The sequence below is a fragment of the Girardinichthys multiradiatus genome, chromosome 1 (genome assembly GCF_021462225.1).
Source record: "Girardinichthys multiradiatus isolate DD_20200921_A chromosome 1, DD_fGirMul_XY1, whole genome shotgun sequence".
Lineage (NCBI taxonomy): Eukaryota > Metazoa > Chordata > Actinopteri > Cyprinodontiformes > Goodeidae > Girardinichthys > Girardinichthys multiradiatus.
Window position 1 is genome coordinate 34,956,200 of NC_061794.1, and position 27,982 is coordinate 34,984,181.

Genomic DNA, 27,982 nt, shown 5'->3' on the forward strand with positions numbered 1-27,982 from the left:
TTGTGTCTCTGCTCTGTCTCTATTTTCTTCAGGAAATTTTCAAATGTATACTGTGTAGCTAGAATTGTTTGTAGCGGTTCTGCCATGCTTTTTTGGCCAAACCGTGTTTGGTGTGAGCTGGTCACCTAGAAACTGCTCAGCATGACTTCCATATTAGTAATAGGAGCCAATTAGTGAGCAGAAGTGAGGCGAACAACAAGAACAAACGTCATCCTTTGATTTGAAACCATCTGTTTCTGTAATATACTGCATTTCTGTGCCAGAGGTGATCAATCCCAATAAATGCTTTTAAAAGGGCTGTTTTTTTCCCTCTACCTTCTGTGATCACCGTGGGGACCGCCTCTTTCATGATGCTGTTGCCATGGAGGCTTGTGAACTGCAGCATCTCTTAATGCTTTTAATTGTCCCCTTCTTGATATCAACATGCACTGCACTTCAGCGCTTCGATCAGGAGGTGCTGCAAGAACCATTACGGGTCTGAACCGAGCTAAGGGGCAGAATTAACTGGTAGTGGGTGGAGGTTATGGGGTGGTGGATTTTTGCTGGTGTGCCCCATTATGTGATGGATTACCCCCTCCTCACTGCAGCAACTGTATGACTGTTATCCCCCCTTTTGTGGTGATAAGCCCCAAATGTGTGGCTCTGGCTGAGCGGTGGGCGTACTGGAACCCGCTGGCGTGAGGGGTTTTCAGCCCGCCTCACTCACTCAGAGTGCTGACACTGACACTATTTTCACACATACACTCAAAGTGCAAACTCAGGGCTTTGATGAAGAGCTGGAGGGCAAGGGAAAATTAATAGATGCTCTGGATACATAGTACATGTAGTTTTTTTGATTTTGAAAATCTGTTGTAGGGTTAAAAAAAAAAAAAGTTGTTCGTTTTCCTGATTTTGTTTGTAGATTCATTAGTGAGTTTAAATCTGGAGCCTCCGCCACCGTTCAGCAGCTGTTAGTGACGGCATGATGTTTCCAGCAGCATGTGCTCCAGACAGGACTCCACAAGTTGTTTTCTGCAAAACTATTTGATCTAAAAAAAAAAGGGTAAAAGATGCTTGCAATATTTCTATGTAACACAAATAATCAATGCTTCTTTTAAACGGTCAAATATAAGGTGTGCAAAATGAAAATGTACGCAAAACAATTTTTTATACATTCAACAAATGCTAAAAGTTGATGCTTCAGCTATAAGATGGGACGCAGTCCATAATCTGCTTACATCTACATGTTGTTGACATGGCTTATTGAAGGGTCGCTCTAGCAATTTAATCACCTTTATGTAAACAAAAACCTAGAGTTCTGTGCAAAAGACTTAAATTATTTCCTATTTCTTTATATTTTATCTCCAAAGAAGCTGATGTTTTCACAGCCAGGTTTTCAGAACCTTCTCAGAACCTTTATGTGGTCTTAGGCTGATTTTTGTGTTTTTAAGCTACTTAAATCTAACAGTTATTCAAGCTTAAGTAGGAGAGTGTTGCATCTATACATATCAGAGAAGTCAGAGATGATAAGACACATTTCAATAGGATCTTCCATAGTAGCAGCCTCCCAGAAGAACATAATTTGTTGAAATGCTGTAGTTGAATGTAAGCCAAATATTACCTGTGACACAACTTCACACATGCAGCTGTTTTAGTGGTAACAGTGGTGTTTTGAACGTCAGTAAAGCTTTTACTTCCCTGCATGTAAACGCATTGGGGACACAATCTTTTCTCCAAACAAGAAAAAATGTGTTCTCACTCTGCAGAAAGAGAACATAAATGAATCTTAGGTTGAACTAATATTAAGTTATATTACAAGTTTGTGAGCGGTGCTTCATATCTGTGTTGCATGGAGTCAATCGCCTCCAGGCGCCTGTGAACAGGTAGGTCAGCCCTGGACGATTGGACTATGTTCCAGATTTACTCTTCATTTCTTGGTGCCACCAATGTTTTATAGGATTATGGGTCTGGGAACCGGGCCAAACACGTAGCTTTAATCTTGTTGGTCTGGAATCAAAATGCTTCTCCCTTACTGGGGTGTTTGGGGTTGTTGCCCTGATGAAACAGATGTTTCATCAGGTTTTTGCTTTTAGGCATAAGGCAACAAGGTTTCTTAAAATATCTTGATGTATTCAAACTGACCCATGACCCCCTGTTATACAATAGGCAGAACACCATAGTATTAGGAAGAAAATGCATACCATGCTTTCAAATGCAATGCACTGTGGGTTGAATTCAGTGTTTTGGGGTCAGCTGATAAATTATCTGGACCCAAAAAGAACAACCCTGCTTTCTGTCAGTTTGTAAAATGTTGCACCATTTCTCTCCAGACCAATCGATGTACGCCTTGTTTTCGTCCTTATGCTTTTTGTTTTTTACATTTTAAAACATTGGCAGTTATTTTCTGCACTTTACGCTTCCCGCTCTTTAGTTAACTGTTCACTTTTTAATCAGATTATTTTGTTCTTTTGAATGTCTGAAATGACCCATTACATCCAGGTTTTAAAGAGAAATAAAATATAACCAGCATGTACATTTGCTATCTTTATTCTTAAACGACCTGTTTGTTCACAGAATGAATGACGTCACTCATTAAACTTCACACTGCTATTATTTTGAACACGGTCCTTTCAATTAATGATTCAATTACCCAGAATCAGCAGCATGCATGCTGCGTCTGTTGGTTTCTATAATTAAACAGCCATAATGGCACAAAGGCTACTGTAAAGCATGCACAGAACAATACAACTGTTCATCTAAAGTCAGTTTAACACATACAGCAATGTTTTATTGGTTATGGGTAACGGGTTTCCCCTGTAGTGTGGCTCTGACTCTGAAATAGATTAATGATCTGTCATTCGAGGGTGGGGGGCCTCACACTGGAGCTACTCATCTCCCACATTGTAAGGAGTCAGGCGAGGCGGTTCTGGTTTCTGATCAGAATAAAACAAAGTAAAAAAGATGCAGCAGCAGAGCAACTAATCTCTAACAAGTGTTTTTATTCAACTCACAGTACATTCTACAGATGCACACGTGTTACATTACCTTAATACAACAGAGTCCTGTAATACCTCCTCTTAAAAATGATGAATTGGTCCTAAAAATATAAAGAATCAAATTTAAAGTCACCAAAACTGTACATTATTAAAAATTCACTTAACACCACATTTGGTTGTCATGTCTTTTGTTTTGTTTTTTTACATTTTCTGAAAAAAAAAAAAGAACAAAAAAAAAAGTTCAGTGTAAGGAGCAAGTTTAAATAAAACCCGGACTGTGGAGTCATCCTGGCAACTTCGCAGCAAACCAACCGTGACGTGCAGCGTCGTATGTTGGTCCACGTACGGCACAAAAATCAATAAAAAGGAATGTAAAACACAGAAAAAGTCAGAAATGTGCCCAGTACTCCATGAGCTCTTCTGCAGTTCTAGTCTTTAAATAAGACTCAGTCTATTTTAGCAATTTACTTATCTGCTCATGTGAGCTAAAAACAAAATGTGAGATTTAATTTAAACCCTGCTCAAGAGCAGGACTTGGAGCTGCAGATTTATGTAAAACATGCAAAAACAGTCCTAAAACCTGCAAATGACAACAGCAAACTTTCCCCTAGTGTCCAACCAACACAGCCTATTTACAGGTGCTAAAATGTTTGTTTTGGTCGCAGACGGATCGGGTGCAGCTACCTGAACGTTCGCTTCTCACAGGCGAGACAACGAAGTCTAAGAATCTACGTTTGACCAAATCTAAAAACCCTCCAGCTTCTGAATCTTTCTCACAGCAGCAGCAGCAGGTGAGGCTGTGGTGAATTCATGTGTACACTGGTTAAAAACAGCGTCGTGTGTGTATGCGTGTGAGAATTTAAGTGGAGGTTATACAACATCTACCGGTGACAGTCCAACAACAGATTCCTTTAAGTTGCACTGGCCTTTTTTCATAAAATGTCTAAGCATCTCTCTATTGGGTCGCCTGTACACATTCACTACGAGCTATTGCTATTAAATAATCCCAGCTATTGTAATCTTTATATATATATTTATATATAGAATATATAATAAAAATATAGTGAGCCATTGAAAAAATTACTCCTAGGCATAAGACCACATTACATTACATTTCCAAACAACAGGTAAGAAATGTTCTGAAGAGTCTGGATCCATTTAGTTGCAGGGTGGTGCAGAGCAGGTCCTGATGGGAGATAATAGGATGCAGTAATGTGGTCAGACTCCGACCTTCAGTGTGAGAGGACCTGAGGCCGGTCCATCAGCCCGGAGCTGAAACTGACCAAGCGACCTCGCTCTGACATAAAGCTTGTGATGAGATGCGACAGGAAGAACACAAGACGAGGGGTCGAGGTGAAGATGAGGAGACACGGAAGGTAAACAGTGACAGACACGCTGTCACTCTGAAGGGAGGGGATGCCTGTAGAAAAGAATCGACCTGTCGAGGAAACAATAACAGACAAAGAGCCAAAATCTATACATATATACCTATACATGAGCTAATACATGGGCCTGGAGCAGGACTCCAGGCAGTTTAGCAGTACTGAAGAGTGAGGCTGGGGCAGCAGAGCACCAACAGTCTAGAGCGCCACATTAAAGCGCTCCTATTTGTCCTTGTTTGAGTAGAACTCCGCCCAGCGGCTCTCGAAGAAACACCTCATGGAGTGCCCCGCCATCCCCACCTCCGACGTGTCTTCGTTGAACAGCTCGCAGTTGTTGAAGACCAGCTGAGCGTCCGCCGCAAACTCATCACAGCTGCAGTAGCTGGGACAGGGAAGGAGAGCAGAAGGGTGACGGTTAAACCAGGACAGTCGAGTCCATTATCAAACTGTTTAAAAAGGTTGTTCCATAAAAACAAAAGAGTCAGACACTCAAGACAAAGTATTATTAAAGTACATTTAAAGATTAGTATGCCCCTTAAAGTCTGTCATTTTGGAACAACTATGTACTATATAAGCATGAGCAGATGTATTTATACATAGGGTATGTTTGGGTATGCATCAGAGTAGTTAAAATACCATAAATATTTAATAGATTTTAATAACTGAAAAATTGAAACTAGTAGATTTTTTACACACAGAAGGATGAACCTCAGCTGTTTATTTCTGTTAATTTTATTATTTTGTATTATTATGTCTTCTGGCTAAAAACCATTTCTTAGAAAATACAGATGACTGTTGGTTTGTGGAAAACCATGTCCAGTCACTGTACTGTACTGTATACACACACACACACACACACACACACACACAGAATAGTTGATCTGAGCTTCGTTTGCATGAATTACTGCATTAATGCAGCATGGCATGGAGGGGATCATAGTGTGGCTCTGGTAAGGTGTTAAGGAAGCCCAGTTTGCTTTAGTAGTGGCTATGAGATCGTCTGTTGGGCCTGATGTCTCATCTTCCTCAGTCTTGCCTGTGACTGGCCAATTGCAGCCCAGTTATTGACTGTGGAAACTTCACACTGGACCTCAAACAACATGGATTCTGTGCTTCTCTACTCCTTCTCCAGACTCTAGAACCTTGATTTTAAAATGAAAAAATACAAAATACACTTCTTTCTGAAAAGAGGTCTCCGAGCAACAGCTTAATCCTTCTTCTCCAAACCCCAGGAGTCACTGAACACAAGTAAAGCTGTTTCCCATAATTGCTTGGAATACAATATTTCTGTAGCCAAAAAACATTTTGCTTCCATTTTATGTAATATTTTCCCCAGGAAAGAGAAGCCAATGAGGAATGTTCAAAGACCCTACTCTCTGTGTGCTCCAACCTCATGGCAAAAGTGGGTGGTGCCAATAATTGTGCTGCGAGTAATTTTGGCAAAAACATTTATTTCTAAAACATGAAATTTTTGCCACAATAAATAAATAAAGGCTAAATTTTAAATATGTTTTTTAAGTGGTAAAGTGTGCAACCAAAAGGAAAGGTATATTTGTTTTAGGGCTAATTTACCAGCGATGCAATGAGTGAGCATCAGATTAAATAGGCTTTAACTTTTTTCTGTAACCACCGTTCTGATTCTACAGTTCTTCAGCAACCTTACAATAAGAAACGTAATAAACCGTTGTTTTTTGAAAGATAAAAGTTAAGATCTTATTCTCTTACGCTCCCTGTAGCAGTCTCTCTCTCATGGTGAGGAAATCCATGGGGTTCTTGATAATGCGGCGGTAGCCCGGTACCAGTCGGGGATTTACGGGTTCGAGGAAAGGCCAGGCGTCTGCATGAGCCTCCATCTCCATCAGAATGATCCTTGTGGGAATATGAATAAGAGGACCATCACCAATTCACATCAACTTAAAAATATATACCAGTGAGTAACTCCCAACAACTTTAATAAATACTGCTGGACTGAATAGTGACTCACTCGCAGAAGGTGAGGTCTGGCTGGTTGCGTGTAGTCATGCGCCGACGTTTACTGCCGGCTCCTTCTCCAGCATAACGGGTGGATGATGAAGGTGTGGGTGTCTCCTTGTGCCGTGTCGTCATGCCGCCGCTGCGTCTTCTTGTTGTCTCATCCTCAGAGCTGTCCTCTTCATATCTTCTCTTCTTCACCCTGGTGCGCTTATTGGACGGGTCCTGCAACTCGCCTTCCATCTTAAGAGTCAAAAACACCACTGAGTAAATATCCAACAAGGGAAAAAAAAGCAGTTCTTTGCGTTTCCAAATCACCTTAGGGACACAGGTTGGACAAAACCAGTCCCCTTCAGGAACCTGGGTGATTTTGGGCTTCAAGCAGTACATGTGGCAACCCCGGTCGCAGCCATCACACAGCAGCAGGCACTCATCATTGTCCCCTTTCCGGCAAACCTGGCAGGTCTACAGAAATAAAGTTTGCAGTAAAAATCTCAAGTAAATATTCTGCAAAAGTATTCATACCTCTTGCTTTTTCATTTTATGACATTACAACCACAAACTGTAGTGGATTCTGTTGAAATTGTCTGTGCGAGACCAACACTTAGCAATGTATAGCTATGAAAATTATACATACTTTATAACATTAGTGAACAAATAGTGTTAATAATTAGTGATTTGCTACTCAGATATGGAACAAGGTGTTCTGGTCAGATGAGACCAAACTTGAACTTTTTGGCCCATATGCAATCCACTGAATGTGGAAGAAACCTACCACTGTACATCACTCAACACAACATCAAAACAAGGCAGGGGCAGCATGATGCTGTGGGGACGATGTTCTTCAGCATTAAACGAAAAGCTGGTTGGTGTGGATGGACCAATTTTCCACTTCACAAATATGCACTACTTTGTGTTCCATAAATACTAACCTATGACATACAAACCGTGACATAATATAAAATAGGCACTGTGTAGCTTACAGTGAAATTGAACCTAAACGAGTGAGTTGTGAGACTTCTTACCACTTTTGTAACGGATCTCTCCCAAGCAATGGCCTTCTCTAGCTGAAATAAAGAAAGACAGAGCTGTGGAGCGCTGCGACAGCGATCCAGAGCCTGCCGCCATGTTCGGAGTCGAGAGGTGATTTCACTCTCCAGACTGAAACAGATAAACATTAGTTAAACACATGTATCAAACCTCTACTGTGAACTCAAAACCATCCTTCCCACCTGAATACATCCAGTGAAAGCTCTTCTCCTGGTGTTGGGGTGAGGGGAGCGAGGCGCATCACTTCAGACGGGTTCCACAGTGGCTCCTTCAGGTAGCGCCTCTCGATGTTTCTCTCGAGGTTGGCGAGCCGCAGTACGGCCAGATCAAGCGGGTGCGTGGCGATGCGAGGCAAACCGGACCACTCCTTCTTTGTCCGCACGATCCAGTCGTCGCGGGGGTCCACATCATGCTCATAGTACTGTAGGTCGTCACGTTTCGAGTCTGGATCTGGGATTGTGTAAGGCTGAAAGGAGATGATAGAAATGAGATGAAGTAGTGTTGGAGTGTAAAGACACATTTTTTCTGAGCCGAACATAAGCTTACCTGAAATTCTGTCACTGGTGTTTCTGTGGTGCTCTCAGCATCATTAAATGCACCCTGAGGAGGCGCCTTAAATAAAAACAACAAAATTAGTTGTACTACTAAAATACATGAATACATTCTATCAAAACAAACGCACTCCTTTTAGCACAATGTCCAGTTTCCAAACCTCTCGACAACAGATTTTTATACATTTTAAAAATAGGGAGGAAAGTATTTCAGTTTCTCTCAAACCTTCAAATGTAGATCAGCAGCAATGACCCTCTGCTCAAGGTCCTCCACCCACTGAAGGGCGCTGACATCCACCTCCATCGCTTTATCCTGCACCTGCCAGGGCTGCTGCAGAGCCTCCAGTAACACATCTTTGTCCTCAGTCTTCAGCTCAAATATTGGGTCTATTCAGAAAGGACATTTGGGAGGAGAGGATCACACAACCAAGTAGAAGCAGGCTGAGGATAATTAGAGAGAGGCAGGCTGGATAGGAATCTCACCGTTTATAGGTTTGGTGCACATCTCAGCTAGGCTCTCCATGTGTTTGGCCAAATGCTTATGGAGAACTTTCTCCCTGATGCCTCTTGGATGGAGCGACTGTAACGTGTTGTAGAGTTCCTCTGGATCCTTGATCCACCACCATCCACGGACCATTGCTGGAATGCAAATTAGAAAACACACTTTATTTGTCTTCCCATCAACTCAGAATATCTTCTCTGTGCCTGCTAAAGAAACTCATTCCCACATCATGATGCTGCCATCACCATGCTTCCCAGTGTTCAAGGTGATTTACAATGTTAGTATTTTTTTTGCACATAACCTAAAAATTTGTGGTTTGTTCTTATATTACCAGAGAACTTGTTTGAAACCTTTGCTGTGTCCTATTCCTGGCTAGTGGCAAACTTGCCTTGTGAACAGATTATCCCACCAGAGTTACCAGTTACTCCTTAGTTACCATGACAGCTTCTTTAATAAATGTTCCTCTAGCTTGACCTGTCAGTTTAGGCGGAGGCCAAATTTGGTAGGTTTGCTCTTCTGCCATATATAGCTTGGGATTGTGCTGCATAGATTGAATTGGTTGAATGAAAATGAATACTACACTTTTCAAAACCTACAGCCAGGCCTACAATGGAATGCTTTAAATTAAAGCAGAAACATTTGTTTAAAAGGCCCAGTCACTGTTCAGACCTAAACCCAATTGCAAAAAAAATGAAAGCTGCTTAAGAGACACCCCAATAAAGCTGCAACGGTAACTGCAGTTAAAAGGTGGTTATAGAAAGAACCGACACGGCTGGGATGAATAAACATGCACACCACACAATAAAATGGCCGTGTATTCTTCTCCTTCAGCTTCACAATTACACAATACTTTGTGTTGGTCTATCACATAAAATCCCAAAGACAGACATTGACGTTGTAATGTGGTTGTAATGAGACAAAGTGTGAATACTTCTGAAGCATTATGTATATTTAACATCAAAACTGTTCAACATCCAATTCTTTTGTTTAAAAAAATAAATTAATAAATACTTACATGCTGGTATGGGTTTCACCACCAGTTGTGTGAAATACTGCTGTTCCAGTTCCTGGAATACAGCGTTGGGAGGGCGGCCACGGCGTTTTGCGGCTGCTCCACGGGGTCCCCTGCGGGCAGGACTACTTCCTCTGCTTCCTCTCCTGCGCCTACGACCTGGCCTTCCAGGAGTAACAGGAGCAGCTGGAGGTGGGGCAATGGAAGCTGGCAGAGGCTGAGAGGGTGTTGGTGGAGCAGATGTCAGTACAGCGTGAACAGGATCTGTTGGAGTGATATCCTGTGGAGCTGCTGTAGTCACAGGGTCAGCAGGAGCCAAAGTAGGCAGGAGCGGGTCATGCTAAGGAGAGGAGAGAGGTTATTTTTAATATCAACTGTTGACTACTTAATTAAGTTTAATTGTTTTAACTGCTGTGGCTAACCTGCATGATGGGAGCAGCAAGTGCAGGCAGAGCACTCAGGACCTGAGGGAGAAGTTTGGGGGGTGAACTCGGTGAAGTGGCTGTTTGGGGCTCAGTCAGAGAGTTATCGTCACACGGTTGCTTGGGGAGAAGATTAAACCACTGTCCTTGTTTCTCTGCCATCTCTTTGATGCTCTCCTCTGGTCGATTGCCTTCAGGAGCATCTCCTGCTGCTGAGCAGGTGCCGTTGGACATAACATCCTGTGACTGGCTCAGCCAGCTCTTAAAGGCGGCTTGCGTCAGGTCTAGCAAACCGCTGTTCGGTGACCCCGGCCCTTCCTCTCCCACAGACCTAATGCTGCTTCGACGTCGGCGGCGGATTTTCGCTGTGCGCAGGTGAAGCTCCACTTCTGGTTTGATTTTTCGAGGGCGTCCGCGGCCTCTTTGTGTGCTCATAAGGGAAGCGGTGCCAGGAAGTGGGTCATCTTCCACAGAAGCTATATGAGTTTGGCTTGGGGTAGCAGAAGACTGAGTAGAAGCTGGAGCAGGAGGGGGTGGAGCAGTTGGCACTGAGATCTCTTCAACTTTGGGCTCCTTTTTGAGGAAGGTGACGGGCACCTCAGCAACAAAGACTTCTCCTGAAGCTACAGGATAGGAGTGTGAAAAGAATTTTGATTAAAACAAAAGAAAAACAGGAGTTAAATCCTAAAATCACAACTGAGGATCAGACTCACTCAGCAGCTCCTCAGGTCCCTCCACCAGAACTCCTCCAAGGTGAGGAAGGGCCAAGTATCTGCGGCGGTAACGGTCCTGACCCAGCATGATGACCCGCATGGAATGAGAAGACTGTAGCAGCTTTTTACGGAAAAACGCTTGACGCTGAGGAAGAAGGTTAAAATTTAATTTAACCGTTACCAAAACAAACGAAGCGGTGTCTGAGCTGTACTGAGCTTACCTTAGTTAGCTTATCTACCTGCCTTTCAAGCTCAGGAATGCTGGCAGTGGTAGGGCTCTCACTCTGTAACAAAGAGAAAACTACATAAATATGGGCATGACTTAGCCTAAATTCTAAAACACAAGAGCCAATACTCACATCACTGAGCTTGGGTTCTTCTTTGCGTGCACGCCTGCTTCCTCTCTCAAGCACTAAACCGCTCTCCTCCAGACTAAAGTTCTCTTCCTCTGCGACTCTGGAACTGCGCCTCCTCTCCTCAAAGCACAGCTCCTCCTCAGAGCGTCCTGTGCGACGTGCCAGCAACGTTTTCAATCTAGTAGGAAGAACCCAAATATGAGCAACATAAATTACAAGGCTTTAAAGGCGATCTGAGGAACCAGGGTACTCTGTAATTTAAAGAAAAGGAGGGAAAAGTGACCATACTTTCGAAGTTTTCTCTCAATAATCCATTTATTCTTCCTGTAGGTTGACATGTTCTCCAATGTGTTGTCAATGTCACTAAAACACAAAACACATGTAAACACAGTCAGCTGTGTTATGAACATTAAAGTAGTAAGACATGTAGTCCTTTTCAAACGTTTATATACATCCATCATCTGCATTAATGTCATCCATTTGGGGCTTTTACTTAAAATTTCATTCTATTGGGGATTTTCTCTAATCCACATATGGCCCAAAAAATATATACGCGTTCAAATATACAGAGACGGGTCCACTAGTGTGCTGTCAAACGTCCTTTATCAAGTTGTAGAGAAATCCGACATTTTTCGTAGCCATCAACGAGGTTCTGGAATAACTCTAGTTTTACATTTGACCAGAAATCCTAGACTTCATTTAAATTGGTCGGGTTTCTGTTATTGATTTATGTGTTACGAGTCTATACATTTTCAGTAGGGTTGAGATGAGATTCATTACAGATGCTTTTCTATATCACCCATTATTTCCAAGTCTCAACAATCTAGCTGTTGATTTGAGGTGAAGCAAAAGAATTTGAAATCCAATCCAATTTTGTTTCATAAAGCCCTTTAAACACCCTCAAAGGGAACAAACATATAATCAACTAATTAAAATAGGTAGAGAAAGCCGTAGTAAAAAGATGGGTTTTAAGGGAAGATTTAAAAGTAGCCAATGAGGAGGCCTGTCTGATAGGACAGGTAATGGGAGGTCATTCCACAACTTAGGCCCCAACACGGCAAAAGCCCGATCTCCTCTGAGCTTAAACCTGGTTCTGGGAACATTCAGAATCAGCTGATTAACAGATCTGAGAGAACAGGAAGGTGTGTAAGCATGTAGGAGCTCAGAAAGATTATTTAAAGATTGAAAAAACAATCTGCTGGTGGCTACAAAAAGTGTGCAGTTTCTTGGCAACTTGCTAAGAGACATTTCACTAAATATTTTTGAGTGGCATGTAAACATTTGAGCATGTATGTTCAATTTGAACAGTGTGGATTGGAGAATATCTAGAAATCCAAACTTATGCACACACAATAATCCTAAAAAACAGAAACGTTCAAATGAATTAAAGAAAACCAACTTAAAATGAATGGAACATCCTTGCATTAATTTAGAATAATACAACAGATTTGAGCAGGAAGTTATGCAGGCCTGACCTCGTCACAATATTGCTGCTGTTTAGCTCCTCCACCAGGAAACCCAGGATCGCCGCCTTGGTGTCGGGAGGCAGAACATGAAAGGTTTTGGTCCGCAGCGTGTTGCAAACTTCTGTCTCATAGCCGTGTGACTCCAAATAGATGCGAAGGACTTCTGAGACTGTACTGCGGGTCAGCTCCGAATCAACCAGCTTCTCCCCAAGTATCTTCACTGACTGCAAAATGAGATGAAAATATATGAATTAAAACAAGATTTAGCTGGTTATTTGCTTATTAAAAATAAGACAATTTTGGTTCAATGTAGTTTACATACTTGGTAATAAGATGGCAGGCCTGGATCGTGAAGTGCTGCCTCCACCAGCTTTATAAGAAGGTCCTGGACTTCTCCTTGGCTGTCGCCCAGACCAAGCAGACCTTCCTGCAGGGTAGAAAGGCTGGGAATATCCTTCGGCACATTGAGGCCAATTATCTTTCCGTAACCACGCAGGAACTCAACCACAGCCAGGCAGTGTGCGAACGCCGTTCCAGAAAGAACCAAACACGGAACGCGGGACAGCTCTGGCAGAGGCTGGAGGGTGTAGAGTTTGAACGTGTTTAATAATCTTAAAAGATTTACAAGAGTTCAAATAAACAGAGCTTAGTTAAGAACTCACTTTGTGATCAGTGAGACACATGTCTTCTGTTGGCTTCTTCAGCTCTTCTGCAATCAGCTGCTGCCTCTTCCGTTCCTCCAGACGTCTCTGTGCCTGAACTCTCCTCTCTGCTGCCCTCTTTGCTGCCAGAGCGGCTTGAGCGGCTGCCTCTGCCTCTGCTTGGGCTTTAGCCAAGGCCTTGGCTTTGCTCCGAGCGCTCACCACCCTGTTACTCTGGACCACCTTCTCCTCAGACCGCTGTTGGACGGGTGACGTGGCTTCCACTTTGACTGCTCTCCTGCGGCCAGGCCTTTTGGGCTCCGCGGCAGATTCCAGATGCGTGAGCTGTGTTGCAGCTGGCTCTGTCGGTTCGGCAACGGCTTCGAGATGTTTGACATCTTGCTCGAGCTAAAAGCCAGAAAAACAGAAGATATGGATGCAAAGCTGATGTGATGCTGGTGACAAGCAGATTAAATATCATTTGGTCTAATTTTCAAGAACCTTGGCTTTCTTTTTCTCCTCTTTCATCTTCTTAATCTTTAAATCCTCCCTTCTCTTCATTCTGGCCTATGAAAAAGCAGCAGAAACAGAATGATGAGATTTAAATGGTTTAAAGGGCCAACTCTGAAACCAGCCAGGATGACATACCTTTCTTTTCATCTTTTTTTTGATTTTTGCTAGTTTCTCCTTTTCCTCCTCTGTGAGAGCTTCTGTGAACACAGAACACAAGCAGCGAACGGCAGAAAGTCATGTCTGCTCTCCTCATCTTATGCAATGGTTATGAGCCAAACAACCCCGACATTCTCTTACCCTTGGCCTCAAGTCGCTTTAACAGCTTGGCATCAACTTTGCTGAGGAGGTCAACCGCGTTGAATTTAGGGGGTCTACCTGGGCGGCGAGCTTGCCCTCCCTTTAGACCAATAACACGGCGAGGTTTCTCTTTGTCAGGGTTTGGAGGTCGACCACGCCGACCGGTGATGGCCATGATCATTGATGGGACTTCCTCATTAGCTAGAAGGACCCACTTTGAGCCCTGTCATATGTAGAAAAGGATGCCATTTCTACAGTGCATTTAACTTTACTCTGAAATACTTTACACACAACTTTGCAAAAATAGTCATAACCTTTACATTTTTTTCACCTTTTGTTACATTACAGCCACAAACTTTAAACTTAATGTGATACACCAACACAAAATTGTACAAACTTGTAAAGTGGAACAAAAAGGACAAATGCTTTTCAGGGCTTCTTTACAAATCAAAAACCAGAGTGTAGCATGTATTTGTTTAGAGCACCTCAGAATTAATACAACGTAGAATGATCTGCTGCAATTACAGGTGGAAATCTGTTAGGGGTTTTTCTGCTGAAAAATTCAAGCTTTGTCAGATTGGATGGAGAGCATCTGTGAACAGCAATTTTCAAGTCTTACCACAGATTTTGACTTAGACTTAGGTCTGGACTTGGACTCGGGGCATTCAACATGAACATGCTTCAATCAAAACCCTTTCCAGGCATTGAATGCCCGATCCCCAAGCTTTAGTAGGAAACATCTGCTTCAGTCTCGAGTCTTTTGCAGCCTCTAGCAGCTTTTCTTACAGTACTGCCCCATAATTTGCTCCATCTAACTTACTATTAACACAAGCCAGTTTTCCTGTCACCGCCCACTGCTGGGTGGGGGGGCTGTGGCGGGAATACCTTCTTAAAAACCAAAGGAGTACCCGGCAGAGAAAAATTTTGGGAACCACTGGTCTATCGTATGAAAGCCCAATAAAATATATGAACATTTGCAAGGCCCAAAAAAAAAAAGAAAGTCATACCTCGGACGTTTCTCTCTCTTCATAAAAATCTCCAACAGGCATGCGTGGGCTGAAGCTGAAATGTTCTCTGGAGACCACACCATCCGAGTGTTTCTTGAGGTACTGAGAGTTATCAATATGAATTTTTTAACAAAGAAGAAAGAGAAAAATAAACGCCGCTGTTAGGAAAAGGTGGACACAGAATTATGAAAACACGCGTTTTAAAAAACAGCAAAAGTCACCTTGATAATTTCTGGAAACTGTTTCATCCTCCTTCCACACGGAGTGTAATACCAAGTTTCCCCCTTCATGCGGTTGTCCATTTTCTTCACACGAATCTCCCTTCTCCAACTGAAAATAAGAGAGCTTGGTTTAACTTTTCAGCAGCAGGATTTAGGAAACAGAAAGCATTAAAATGAATTGTGTTTCCCAAAGCATCCAATAAATAAACCAAAAGATGTGCCACATAAACCTGGATGGATGTAGAAATCTAACACTAATAGCTGATGGGTTTCTTCACAGGTTGAACAACCAGCATTTGCTGATTATTGCAGACAGATCGATGCTATTCATCTAGAGAGGTCCCAACAATTTTTGTCTTCAGAAAGAACTCATTCTTAAACTTAATACAAGAAAAACCTATAGAAACAACAAATGTTGCTCAACATTCTAGATGTTTACTTAAAGCAACTCCACAAAACAGCTCACAAGATTCCCAAACATATCCAGGGTTTAAAGGAAACTTCGGTAAAAGTGGATCGCTACCCGTGCTGCAGCGGGAACTGGACCTGTTCTTCTGTTGCAACCCGTCTTCTGTTTGATTCACCTGTTTAAGAAAACCAGATGCGGATGACGCGGAATGAATACCCACATGAACAAATATGTACAACCCCTCTAAAACCACAAATCTGAACTTGCTTCATTACCTGCAATGGAGCTGTCATCGTTTTCATCAGCATCATCAGCGGTGGTTTCTGCATCCCGTTTCCGAGTACCCGCCTCGTTTCCATCTTGGTCTTGTTTTCTGGCCCGCTTCATCTTCTTGGGTTTCTCCACTACTGTGCTGAGAGCAGAAGCGTTGGCCAGAACAGCATCAATTGCAGCGGTTATTGGATCGACCTCCTGTGCGAGAGAGTCATTGTCCCCTGACGCTTCTTTAACATCAACCTTGAGAGTTTTCTTCCTCTTTCTGCCCACTGCTCCTTCCTCTTTCATCGCTACGTCTTCATCAGCCTTTGTCTTCTCCGCTTTTGGAGTTCGAATCCGAGGCTTTCGCACATTCTCCTCAGGAGCTTGAAGAGAAAAAAAATACATGTTTTTAAACGGGTTTTGTACCAATTTTCAAATCAAAATTTCCATATTTTTACAATTACACATTTTTTCTTTACATTTGTTTCTTATAGCCTTTTCAACATTTACCATTTTTGCATGTTCCATAAATTATTAAGCACAAGGCTGCAGTTCACTTCGCATTCATTGGCGTGCTAAATGGCTATTCCACTTCTTTAGCATCTGGACAGCCTTAGATCTGCTCTATTACAGTTTATGAAAATAAAAGTAAAAAGGAGTTTCATTGCTTTGTTTGGCAACGATCAAATTAAATAATATTTTCCAGGCAAAATTTCCTTATAAAAAGGAAAACTGATGTTCACTTTGGCATAGAAAGGAATTGAAATAAGAACGCTGAATACCTGCAGTGTTGAGCAGTATTGCCTTTGGAGCTCGAGGTCTGCGTGGTTTCCCTGGGGTTTTCAAAAGATCTCCTACAGCTGCTCCAGTCTGCTCGGCTACTGGTTGGACTGGGTGTACAACGACACCTTCTACTGGCGTACCAAAGCCGACAAAGTTGTCCTCATTCACTGGGAAACTCGGGGTTGTTGTGTCATTAGCGTTGTTCTTAATGTGGTGGACGTGTCCAGCCGAGTCTGGTGTATCATGTCCACTTGGTTCCCAGTCTCCTTCAGAATCTGACACAGAACAACATCAAGCTGCATTAACATGATTACCTTAGCAACAGCATCTTGAATTATTTTGGAGATACAGGGTTCCTACATGTTTTCATGTCAAATTTCCAGAGTTCTCTATCATTTTTAAGCCAATTGTTTAAATTAAAAAGTATGAATATAATTCACTTTAAACTTACGGCAAAAAAAATCAAGCCTTTGAATATCTGAACAAAAACAAGACCTAGAGGAGTGCTGGACCGACTACCTGATAGACTGAAGGATGGTTGACGGACAGACTAATGGATGGAGGTTGGGTGGACTAACAGATGGGATGTTAATGGACTAATTGGTGAACTAATAAACGGATGGACAGCTTGACGGATAGACCAACTGAAGGATGGATGGACAGCTAGATAGATGAATGGATGGATGGATAATGGACTAACTGATGGACGACTGGAAAAAACAGACTTTTTTGTCCAAAACTATTCAGACCTGGAAAGTACCTCATATATATATATATATAATATATTAGTGCCATACTATGTGATACCTAATACCTTTCTTGTGTGCTTAGGAACCCTGTATAAAGCTAAAGAAAAAAACTACTTCAAAAGTGTTAAAATGTACCCTGAAGAACTGGTTGAGATGATCCAGATAAATGTGGGTTGTTCACATGACTTGAGTCAACAGGACGTTTTCCAGTCTGAGTGCTGGCATTTAGAGACGACTCCAACATCGAACCTTCTGTGACCTGGCTGCTGTTTCTCGTCACTTCCGCCTCGGAGGTTTCCTCTTCCCTGGTCGACTCCATGGTGTCGTCTCTGGAGTCCTCCGCTGAGAAGCTGCCTTCTCCAGAGCTGTCAAATGTGGCAGATTGTTCCTCCTCAGCACAGGACGTGCTGTCAAACTGAGAGGTGTCAAAGTGAGTAGAATCACCTAAAAAGGAGCCGTCAGCGCCCATATGAGACGTCTTTTCTAAGATGGAGCTGACACAGAGTCTGGAAGGGGTGTTATATGTTGACTTGTCATCGTAATAGCAGGACGTATCAGAAGAGCTTTCAAAACCTGGTTCACTGATTTCATGTTGTAACTTTGTGCTTTTGAGATGTGGGGGCTTTCCGATTGGAGTAGATACCACAGGAGTGTCCTCTGCCTCTGAGAGGATGCTGCTCTTCACGTGCTGCTTCTCTAAATCTGTTGATGGGTTTCTGAGATTTTGTTCAGAGGTTTGTAACGGTTTTCCCGGCTGATCGGTGAGGGATTTATATGGGCAGATTTCTTGCTTCTTAGTTTCAACCACAGTCACATGAGATGTCCTCTTTAGGTCTGAATCCAGCTGTTTTAAGTTGCCTTCTGCTTTTCCATTTCTTTTATTTTCCACGGTCCTCTTGTCCTCACTGAGAACATGCTGCTCTGACTTTAGAGCCGACTGCACTAACATAGAAGGAGTTGTGGGGTTTGGTGGATGCTGCTCAGTGTCAGAGTTTCCGACAGATTTAGAAGACGTACCCATCACCGGAGGCATGGACACCAAGGCAGGAGGGTTGGACAGGGATGCAGTCCTGGAGGCTTGAGTGGTTACAAGAGGTAGGGTGAATGGAGGTCGGACTGGAGAGCTGGTTTGGGCTGGGAGAGAGGGTGCCTTTACCAACCTTGGTGGTGTCAAGGCTGCAAAAGCAGTGGAAAGACTTCTGTCAACAGATGGAGGAGTGTTTTTCCGATACTGGGATGCTGAAGTTGGTTCAGAATGTTTGCTTCTGACTAAAGGGGTTCCTGCAGCAGATGTAGATAAACTGGAGACCGGTACTGTCGAAGGTAAAGGTGCAGAGGCTAAACTCTCAGAGGAAGCTACAATGGTAGATGAGAAATTTGCACTCAAAGATAAAGGAGCAGATATCAACCTTGGGGGAGCAGGTATTTCATGCTGTCCTCCAAATACATTGGTGACAGAAGGTGGCAAACCCGGCTTGGACCCATGAACCATCTGCATCTCTTGAGATGTAATAGTTGCTGAGTGAGAAGCAATGGAGACTATGGCAGGAGGGGAAATACAAGGCGGTTTAGAGGACGTAGGAGGCAGTAAACACTTTGTTTGATCAACAAAAGACTCGGATGAAGATGAGGCTGGAAGTCCTGAAGAAACTGCTCCAAGTTTAGACATGCTCTCATTTGACAGGTTTGAATATGATTGAGGCCGAGAGGAAGAGTGCCCCTGTGGCAAATGCTTGAATCCTAGGATAGATGTTTCAGATGCTCCAGAAGTAGGAGACCTCAGGCCTTGAACTATAAGGGGAGGTGAGGAAATTCTGGAAGGAGCAACAGAAGATGGAACAAAGGGCACTTCCACATCATCGGATAAAACTACGGGAGGTCCTGAGGCAGTAGAGACCCCTGGCGGTGTTGAAGCCTTCATAAGAGAAATGGTGGTCCCTACATTTGATGCAGAAAGAGGAGATGACATATGTTGGAGATTTGAGGAAAAAAGGGCATCCCTGACAGGGGGTTTAACTTCTGGATGCAAAGTTGCTGGTTGATCTGAATATGGACAATAATCACTTTTAGGACTCGCATGAGGAGCAGAAGGTTTGAGTTGGTAACTGTCGGTCTTCGGGGACCTCTGGACATTAGGTGGTCTTTCATGACCAGTATGGCTTGAATCAACCTCCTTGACAGCTTCCCGTGAAAGACCTGAAAGAGAAAAGAATGTGAAAACTGTCAGTTAACTCACTCAAAAGTATTATTTATAAATGGTACATTTTGTACTTTTCTCAGTATAAATGTCCTATTATGCAGACACAGACAAGTGTGTTGGCACCACGATAAAGACGTGCAAAAAGACTTCTATGTTTTGTTTTTTTTAAGATTAATCTCACACTGGGAAATGTAGATGAAGGTTCAACCTTTCATTTAGTAACAATTATTCAGAGGTGAATAAAATCTCTTGAACATCCAGAGTCTTGGGTGCCTCTCATGCTTCCTTCTCTTCTCAGGTTTTCTAGAGGATGGCCCTGAAAGAAGGTTGATTTAGAGCCTGGTGAACCAGTTCTATATTGATTTGCTCATTTTAAATATTTTACTTGCTGACCACATGGTGGAATACTTTCAGTTTTTTGACCACCAGCTTTTTTATTTAAAATGACCTGGTATTTTAAAACATGAAGTCTAGTAAGGTTACTAGGCCCCGGAAAGATAAGCAAAAGGGCTTTTCCACATTTTCATCCTTTGTTTCGCACCAGATCTCCTTGGTGTGTTTGTAGCTGAATATTTTAGCCTCTGTCTCATCTGACCAAAGCACACGGTGCCAGTTCAGTTGTGTCAGAAGAGTTTAGCAAATTCCACATGTTTACATTTTTAATCGTAGCAGATGAAAGAGGCGTTCCTGGCTTGCCTCATACACAACCATCTGGAATATAGATGTCATCTTCGATGGAAACCTGGTGACCCCAAAGATGCCACTCTTTGCTGCAGTTTTCTAACAATGAGCTTCGGAGAGTTTTGACTGTGGGTGATGGTGACATACAGGTCCTTCTCAAAATATTAGCATATTGTGATAAAGTTCATTATTTTCCATAATGTCATGATGAAAATTTAACATTCATATATTTTAGATTCATTGCACACTAACTGAAATATTTCAGGTCTTTTATTGTCTTAATACGGATGATTTTGGCATACAGCTCATGAAAACCCACAATTCCTATCTCACAGAATTAGCATATTTCATCCGACCAATAAAAGAAAAGTGTTTTTAATACAAAAAACATCAACCTTCAAATAATCATGTACAGTTATGCACTCAATACTTGGTCGGGAATCCTTTTGCAGAAATGACTGCTTCAATGCGGCGTGGCATGGAGGCAATCAGCCTGTGGCACTGCTGAGGTCTTATGGAGGCCCAGGATGCTTCGATAGCAGCCTTTAGCTCATCCAGAGTGTTGGGTCTTGAGTCTCTCAATGTTCTCTTCACAATATCCCACAGATTCTCTATGAGGTTCAGGTCAAGAGAGTTGGCAGGCCAATTGAGCAGTGATACCATGGTCAGTAAACCATTTACCAGTGGTTTTGGCACTGTGAGCAGGTGTCAGGTCGTGCTGAAAAATGAAATCTTCATCTCCATAAAGCTTTTCAGCAGATGGAAGCATGAAGTGCTCCAAAATCTCCTGATAGCTAGCTGCATTGACCCTGCCCTTGATAAAACACAGTGGACCAACACCAGCAGCTGACACGGCACCCCAGACCATCACTGACTGTGGGTACTTGACACTGGACTTCTGGCATTTTGGCATTTCCTTCTCCCCAGTCTTCCTCCAGACTGGCACCTTGATTTCCGAATGACATACAGAATTTGCTTTCATCCAAAAAAAGTACTTTGGACCACTGAGCAACAGTCCAGTGCTGCTTCCCTGTAGCCCAGGTCAGGCGCTTCTGCCGCTGTTTCTGGTTCAAAAGTGGCTTGACCTGGGGAATGGGGCACCTGTAGCCCATTTCCTGCACACGTCTGTGCACGGTGGCTCTGGATGTTTCTACTCCAGACTCAGTCCAATGCTTCCATAGGTCCCCCAAGGTCTGGAATCGGCCCTTCTCCACAATCTTCCTCAGGGTCTGGTCACCTCTTCTCGTTGTGCAGCGTTTTCTGCCACACTTTTTCCTTCCCACAGACTTCCCACTGAGGTGCCTTGATACAGCACTCTGGGAACAGCCTATTCGTTCAGAAATGTCTTTCTGTGTCTTACCCTCTTGCTTGAGGGTGTCAATAGTGGCCTTCTGGACAGCAGTCAGGTCGGCAGTCTTACCCATGATTGGGGTTTTGAGTGATGAACCAGGCTGGGAGTTTTAAAGGCCTCAGGAATCTTTTGCAGGTGTTTAGAGTTAACTCGATGATTCAGATGATTAGGTTCATAGCTCGTTTAGAGACCCTTTTAATTATATGCTAATTTTATGAGATAGGAATTTTGGGTTTTCATGAGCTGTATGCCAAAATCATCCGTATTAAGACAATAAAAGACCTGAAATATTTCAGTTAGTGTGCAATGAATCTAAAATACATTAATGTTAAATTTTCATCATGACATTATGGAAAATAATTAACTTTATCACAATATGCTAATATTTTGAGAAGGACCAGTAAATACGGTTCCTTGTGCTCTCTTACTCTCATGAAATTTTTGGGACCCCCCATTAAAAACATTAAAATTATGGATTTTTTTCTAAAAACGTTTGGTGTGAGATTATAAAGGAAGACAACATTATTTTAAGGCTTTTTACACATCTTTACCAGAGGTACAACAAAAAAAACGCTGTAACTAAAAATGCTTGTACCCAAAACAAATCTTCTGGATGGCAATTTTTCCAAAGCAAACAGCGACACCTGCTGGCCATATGTTAACACAATCCCAGTGCCTGGCTGTACAAGCAGAAACTGACCTAATACTGCAGTAGACCATATTAAGTTCCAGCCCAACACGTTTTCAACCTTTTTCCAAAGGTTTTCCAACCAGCATTCCTATGTTTCTGTTTGAAACAAATACTATTTCACACTGTAGCACAACAAGCAACTGCAAGTTTTCAGCAGAGGTGACCGTGTCATTAATAGCAAAGCAGAAATAAACCGTATGACTAGCATGACTCATGTGGTTTCACTAAAAGGAGGAAATGGATTGTAGACCAGGAAAGTTTGACTTATCACTAAACCAAGGACACAGCATATCTTAAAAAAGCCTAAGAATGAGACAAAATGCAGAAGTGCAACATGTCAAAATGAAAATCTGCTTCAAGGCAAAAAAAAAAAAAGTATCAAAACAGGGTGAGAATACAAATAAAAGCATCATAATTAAAAAAGGTCACCTTGCAGTGGAGAAGGCATCTCTGCACTGCTAGTGTGAGGGCTTCGATCCCTGCTGAGACCTTTGGGTGATCCACTATCCTGTGTTGGTGGTGACACAACTGGTGTTTGTGACAACCCCACAGGCAAGGGACTACTGCTGCTCCCTCTGCCTAAGCTGTGGTGCTGCGGGCTGCCACGTGGTGGAGTGAAATTCTGGGCAGCTGGGGGCATCATGTGAGTCTGGGATTGTGGCTGAGATTGCTGTGGTGGCTGCTGCTGGGCAGATGGCATCGAGGGGGGCTGGGACTGATGCTGGTAGAAGGGCATCCCATTCGTCATCATGCTATAATGCTGCTGCTGCTGGTGGTGATGGTGAGGCTGATGGTGGGACAGAAGGGGTTGCTGAGATGGTTGATGAGCGGGCTGTTGTACTGTCTGCTGCTGGTGATGTGGAGAAGGTGTAACGCCAGGATGAGATTGACTCTGGAAGGTCCCATACATGCTGGGGGAATTATAACTCATCTGCTGTGGGCTGGAGCTACTCCTGTTCCAATACTGACTATTGCCTGTTAGCGGAATGTTTGCTTGGCCTGGGACGGGGGACTGGTGGGCGGCTTCCACTCCCCCGTTCAGTTGGTACTGTCCGTGACTCTGGAAGTGGTGCTGTGACTGAGACTGTGCAATCCCAGGCGCCGGCTGCTTCTGATGCAACCCCTGCCCCGAGGATGTGCCCATGCCTGGGCCATACTGAGAGTGTCCTCCCCATAAGTAGTCGTAGCTCACACCGCTCTGGTGGTGGCTGCTCATGTGTGGGTAAGGAGTTGATGGGGGGTGGGAACCAGACACATTTGACCCGAGTACAGTAGTGACGCCATTCACATTCATTTCGCCATTCAAATCTGTTAGAGAGCAGAAATAGAGCTAAAAAAAAAGCAGTTCCAACAGTAAAACATGTGTTCCTACATGCAAATAAATTCAACAAGACTTAAGTTCAGGAAATCAGTGAGTTGATTCTCTTTGTCCTGACAATTGTTTAATTTCACAATATGAGAGGGGTTTCCCCAATTCCAACAGAGGCACTAAGACTAAAGTTGTAAGAAATTAAACAAATAAACCATTTTCTGAACAGTTTTCGTGAATATGTGACTGAATTAGCACAATACCAAGATGGAAAGACATCAATTATTTTAAAGAGCCACTGTTGCAGCCTATCGTTCTGTGGGAGGTTAAAAGGCCCTTGTGAAACAATTTTAATACCATTATCATCATTGCTTAGCAAAGTTGTATCTTATTGAACCACAAGGTCATTTTGCACATCACAGATTGTGAACCATGGTGGAGATATTTTTTTAAAAATTAACAAATTGCCTTTTTTCTAAACAGTTTCTTTGTTGATAAACTTGATGAGAAAGAAACTAAACTGCAACAATTTAAGTGTTTTGTGCAGCACTTTACATTAGAAACTACAAACCTTGGAAGTCATATATTTCATTAACAAATGTTGTAGTTCCTGTAAAACGATGTTTCCTGAAAGATATTTTATATATAAATACAACATAATACACCAATCAGGCATTACATTATGACCACTCACAATTGAAGTGAATAACATGGATTATCTTGTCATCATACTACTTGTTAGTGGGTGGGATGTAGTACACAGGTGAGTATTTTCTCCTTAAAGTCGATGTGTCAGAGGCAGGAAATATGGGAAAGCATAAGGATCTGAGCAATCGTGATTGAAGAATCAATCAAAAATGGTCCAAGGAAGAAACAGCGGTGAAACTGCAACACAGTCATGGGTGGCCAACGTCAATCATGACAGTGGAAAGAAAAGGCTCCCCTTGTGGTCTGATCCAACAGAAGAACCACTGTAGCTATAAAAAATAAAAATAAAAATCGCTGATGAAGTTAATTCTTGTTTTGATAGAAATTCGTAGTTTGTTCCATATAGGGCAGCATAGCTCCTCAACCTTCTCCACCAGCCAAAACACCAGCAGTAAACATCAGAACCATATCTTGGAGCAATGGAAGAAGATGACCATTGGAAATTGTTCTGCACTCATCCATGTAGATACGTTGACAAACATTACTTACATAAGGACACTATGAACACCTTTTCACGGAAACAGTATTCCCTGATGGCTGTGCCCTCCAAGCACAGGATAATGCCCCCCTGCCACTAAGCAAAGGAGTTTCAGAAAGGGTTTGAGGTGCATAACAAGTCTGAGGTGTTGACATGGCTCCAGATCTCCATCCATTAGAACATCTGCAGGATAAACTGGACAGATAACTCATGAAGATCCATGTAGGCCTCAATATCACAACTTAGACGACTTAAAAAGGATGTGCTCCTAACCTATTGGTGCAAATTATAACAGAGTGCCTGCATGGTTCTGGTAGAGTCCCCCACCTCCACAGGTTAGGGGTGTTTTTAAAGCACAAGGAGAATCAAAACAATATAATGAAGTTAGAATATTACATATAGTGTATATGGCGGAAATGTAAGGAAATAAAAAATGACCAATATTGAGCACGCACACCCAAACCTGTGCCTCAATAGTATTAAAGGACGAAATACTCACTCTTCCCCTGCTGAGAAAAACTCATGGAGGACCCGTTAGTATAAAGAGAATCCCCTGAGGAGAGTTTCAGTCCTGAGTTTGATGTGCCATAGTTAAAATGATTATTTGAGTCCATCTAAAAAGAAAGAAGAATCCATTATTTTGTTGTTGGCCTCCAGCAAAACTCATGAAATCACAAATAATTCATTTCTGTTTAGTTTCATATAACCTAGTACATCTATCCTGTATGATTTTGTGACAGCACTTCGCACCAACGGCAGCAGCCGTTAAAATGTCGCAGATACCAGGCCCGAGCGAGTGTAATGGACAAGCGGAATATTACGATAGGCGCTCATCATTACCGCTGATGAAGCGCCGCTAATACGGGTACAGGCTAAAAATGTTACAGGTAGAAACACACGCACAAATCCTCATCAAGACCAGAGAGGATGGAGGCGAGAGTATCAACTAATAACGAAGTGATGTTTTAAAGAACCGTTCACAACAGCAATGGCTGTTTATCTGTTTTCGATAGTCCTCCGGGATCTTGATTTCCTAATTCAACGAGGCCGTTGCAACAGCGGGCGTCGCGTTAGCTTAGCGCCCTCAAATGAACCAGCCACTACTTTAAAGCGCTGCCAAACGGCTGTGCTAGCCATTTATATCGTTAATGTTGGATCAAAGTGTAAGTCAAAACGGTTCCCTTTAACTTTTTTGCCCGGAATATATTACAGGGTGTATTAACCTAGCCCCTCCAAGGTTATTTAGCTACATCATCACAAAAGAACAAAGCTAACAGATAAAGCTAACAAATAGCATCCTTATCCGGGTAAGTAGGCTGCGACGTTAGCAGGTACCATAACCACGCTGGTTTATCCCGCGGCGAATGCAAATAATTTCAAGCCGGTTCGTTAAATATAAAAACAACGAACTCACAAAACAGAGTCGTGGATTAATAAACAGAGGCGTACTCCCTTTTGATGACGGGCTAACGTTAGCTAGCAGCCAGATGAAGTTACATTGTTTACGCACACAGACAATTTCTGCAGAGCATCATCATCCTATACACCGCCACCATCCAAAGTTTCACCGATATTCCACTCAAAACAGGCCAACCTTATTTCTGTTTTAGTCCTTGGATTCCGGAGGCGCAGACGGCTCTAAACTCCCTTCGTATTAACGGGTATGCGTGGGTGAAGATGACACAGCGATAAATTATAAACTATTCCCTAACCTTTGGGTTTTAAATTAGCAAACATGGCTGTTGAGGTCCGGTGCAGCCTTGATCACAGAACGGAATGAAGCTGGAGCTGCGTTAACGTCCCAACAATGAGGCGCACACACATCCGGTAAAAGTACTTCAACAAAGTTCAAAACGCATTTATACATACAGAGCAGGGCAATTATAGCAAACAAATCTATTTAAATTATAGTCAACATCACAAGCTATTTTATCATTTAATCAAAAAATATTATTTTCCATTATATTTGCTTTAACGGGTAAAATAATTATAAACGTAAAAAAACATAAAGCAACAAAGGGCCTAATTATTTCTAACGACATACGTTTTAATGAGTAATTCTTTTTTCCAAATATTATCGAATATTCGCCCTTCAAAATATTTGCAACTCTGAAAAAAGTGTATTATGTACTTTTGTTTTTCTTTTTTTTTATCATTTAATAGTCGAGATTTAAACTTTTATCTTAATGCGCTCGGGTGTTTAAACAGGAAGCTACGTGACTGCATCTTGTGGCAGTTTTTCATAAGTAGCCATCTGTGAGGAAACCGGGCCTAAAGAGGAAGTATGCTAATATATTATTCTAGGCCTTAAAATCAGTGGTGCTTTCTGGGTCCTAGCGCCGACTAGAACAAAATGTGGAATGCTAAAAATCATTCTGAGTTAATGAGTGTGTTAAAAGTAGAATGCATTTAGATTAATAAGCCAAAGTCAACTGTTATGGACTAGTTTTGTAACCCGAAATATTTTATTGTGGATAATGTGTAGGTATTTCCAATGGGCTTGCAATATAACAAGGCTCAAAGTCCACCTTCAGTCAGTTGTAAGAGTTTTAACATAAAAATTATCTTTATTAGGTTCTAAAATTAGTCATCAGTCAGTCATTCATTTTCTACCGCTTATTCCATAGTGGGTCGTGGAGGAGCTGGTGCCTATGTCCAGCAGTCTATGGGCGAGAGGCAGGGTACACCCTGGACAGGTTGCCAGTCCAACACACAAACAACCATGCACACACTCATTCATACATACACCTAAGGGCAATTTAGAGTTACCAATTACCCTAACAGGCATGTCTTTGGACTGTGGGAGGAAGCCGGAGTACCCGGTGAGAACCCACGCATGCATGGGGAGAACATGCAAACTCCATGCAGAAAGACCCCAGCTGGGAATCAAACCCAGGACCTTCTTGCTGCAAGGCAACAGTGCTACCAACTGCGCAACTGTGCAGCCCAGTTCTAAAATTATTTAAGCTTAACTTTAAGGGTAAGAAACACCACGGTAGATTATACACTGCCATGTATCCGTCAAAAGAAAGCCTAAATGGAATTGCTGGATGTGGAAAACCTACTGTGCCTTGCAAAAGTACGGTTATTCACATCTCATTACATTACAACCACAAAAATCAGTTGATTTTATTCCAATTTTATATGATGGATCAACACAAAGTCCTGCATAATTGTGAAGTGGAAGCAAAATTCACAAATAAAAACCTGAAAAGTGTGGTGCACTCCAAACCTTCCCTTAACCTCTTTGAGTCAATACTGTGTAGAACTATCTTTGGCTGTAAGT

General features: G+C 42.4%; 1 protein-coding gene across 2 annotated transcripts; it reads right to left on the reverse strand.

Moving 5' to 3' along the window:
• Nucleotides 1-2,958: 2,958 nt before the first annotated feature.
• baz2a (bromodomain adjacent to zinc finger domain, 2A) lies at nt 2,959-26,504 on the reverse strand. 2 transcript variants are annotated; one of them, XM_047363978.1, is made up of 30 exons: nt 26,409-26,504; nt 25,196-25,310; nt 22,631-23,509; nt 17,414-19,474; nt 16,529-16,804; nt 15,764-16,129; nt 15,603-15,663; nt 15,080-15,188; nt 14,859-14,960; nt 13,852-14,074; nt 13,690-13,751; nt 13,543-13,608; nt 13,063-13,449; nt 12,723-12,977; nt 12,410-12,624; nt 11,223-11,297; nt 10,938-11,112; nt 10,800-10,862; nt 10,579-10,723; nt 9,866-10,488; nt 9,447-9,783; nt 8,413-8,568; nt 8,156-8,316; nt 7,925-7,990; nt 7,561-7,844; nt 7,354-7,489; nt 6,647-6,793; nt 6,342-6,571; nt 6,083-6,226; nt 2,959-4,739 (listed from the first exon to the last, which is right to left on the reverse strand). In XM_047363978.1, the coding sequence occupies exons 2-30, from the start codon at nt 25,308-25,310 to the stop codon at nt 4,580-4,582; spliced, it is 8,079 nt and encodes a 2,692-aa protein (XP_047219934.1). In that variant the 5' UTR covers nt 26,409-26,504; the 3' UTR covers nt 2,959-4,579. The 2 variants fall into 2 exon arrangements, with proteins under 2 accessions (XP_047219934.1, XP_047219929.1); XM_047363973.1 differs by having other exon boundaries at nt 26,291-26,457.
• Nucleotides 26,505-27,982: the final 1,478 nt, after the last annotated feature.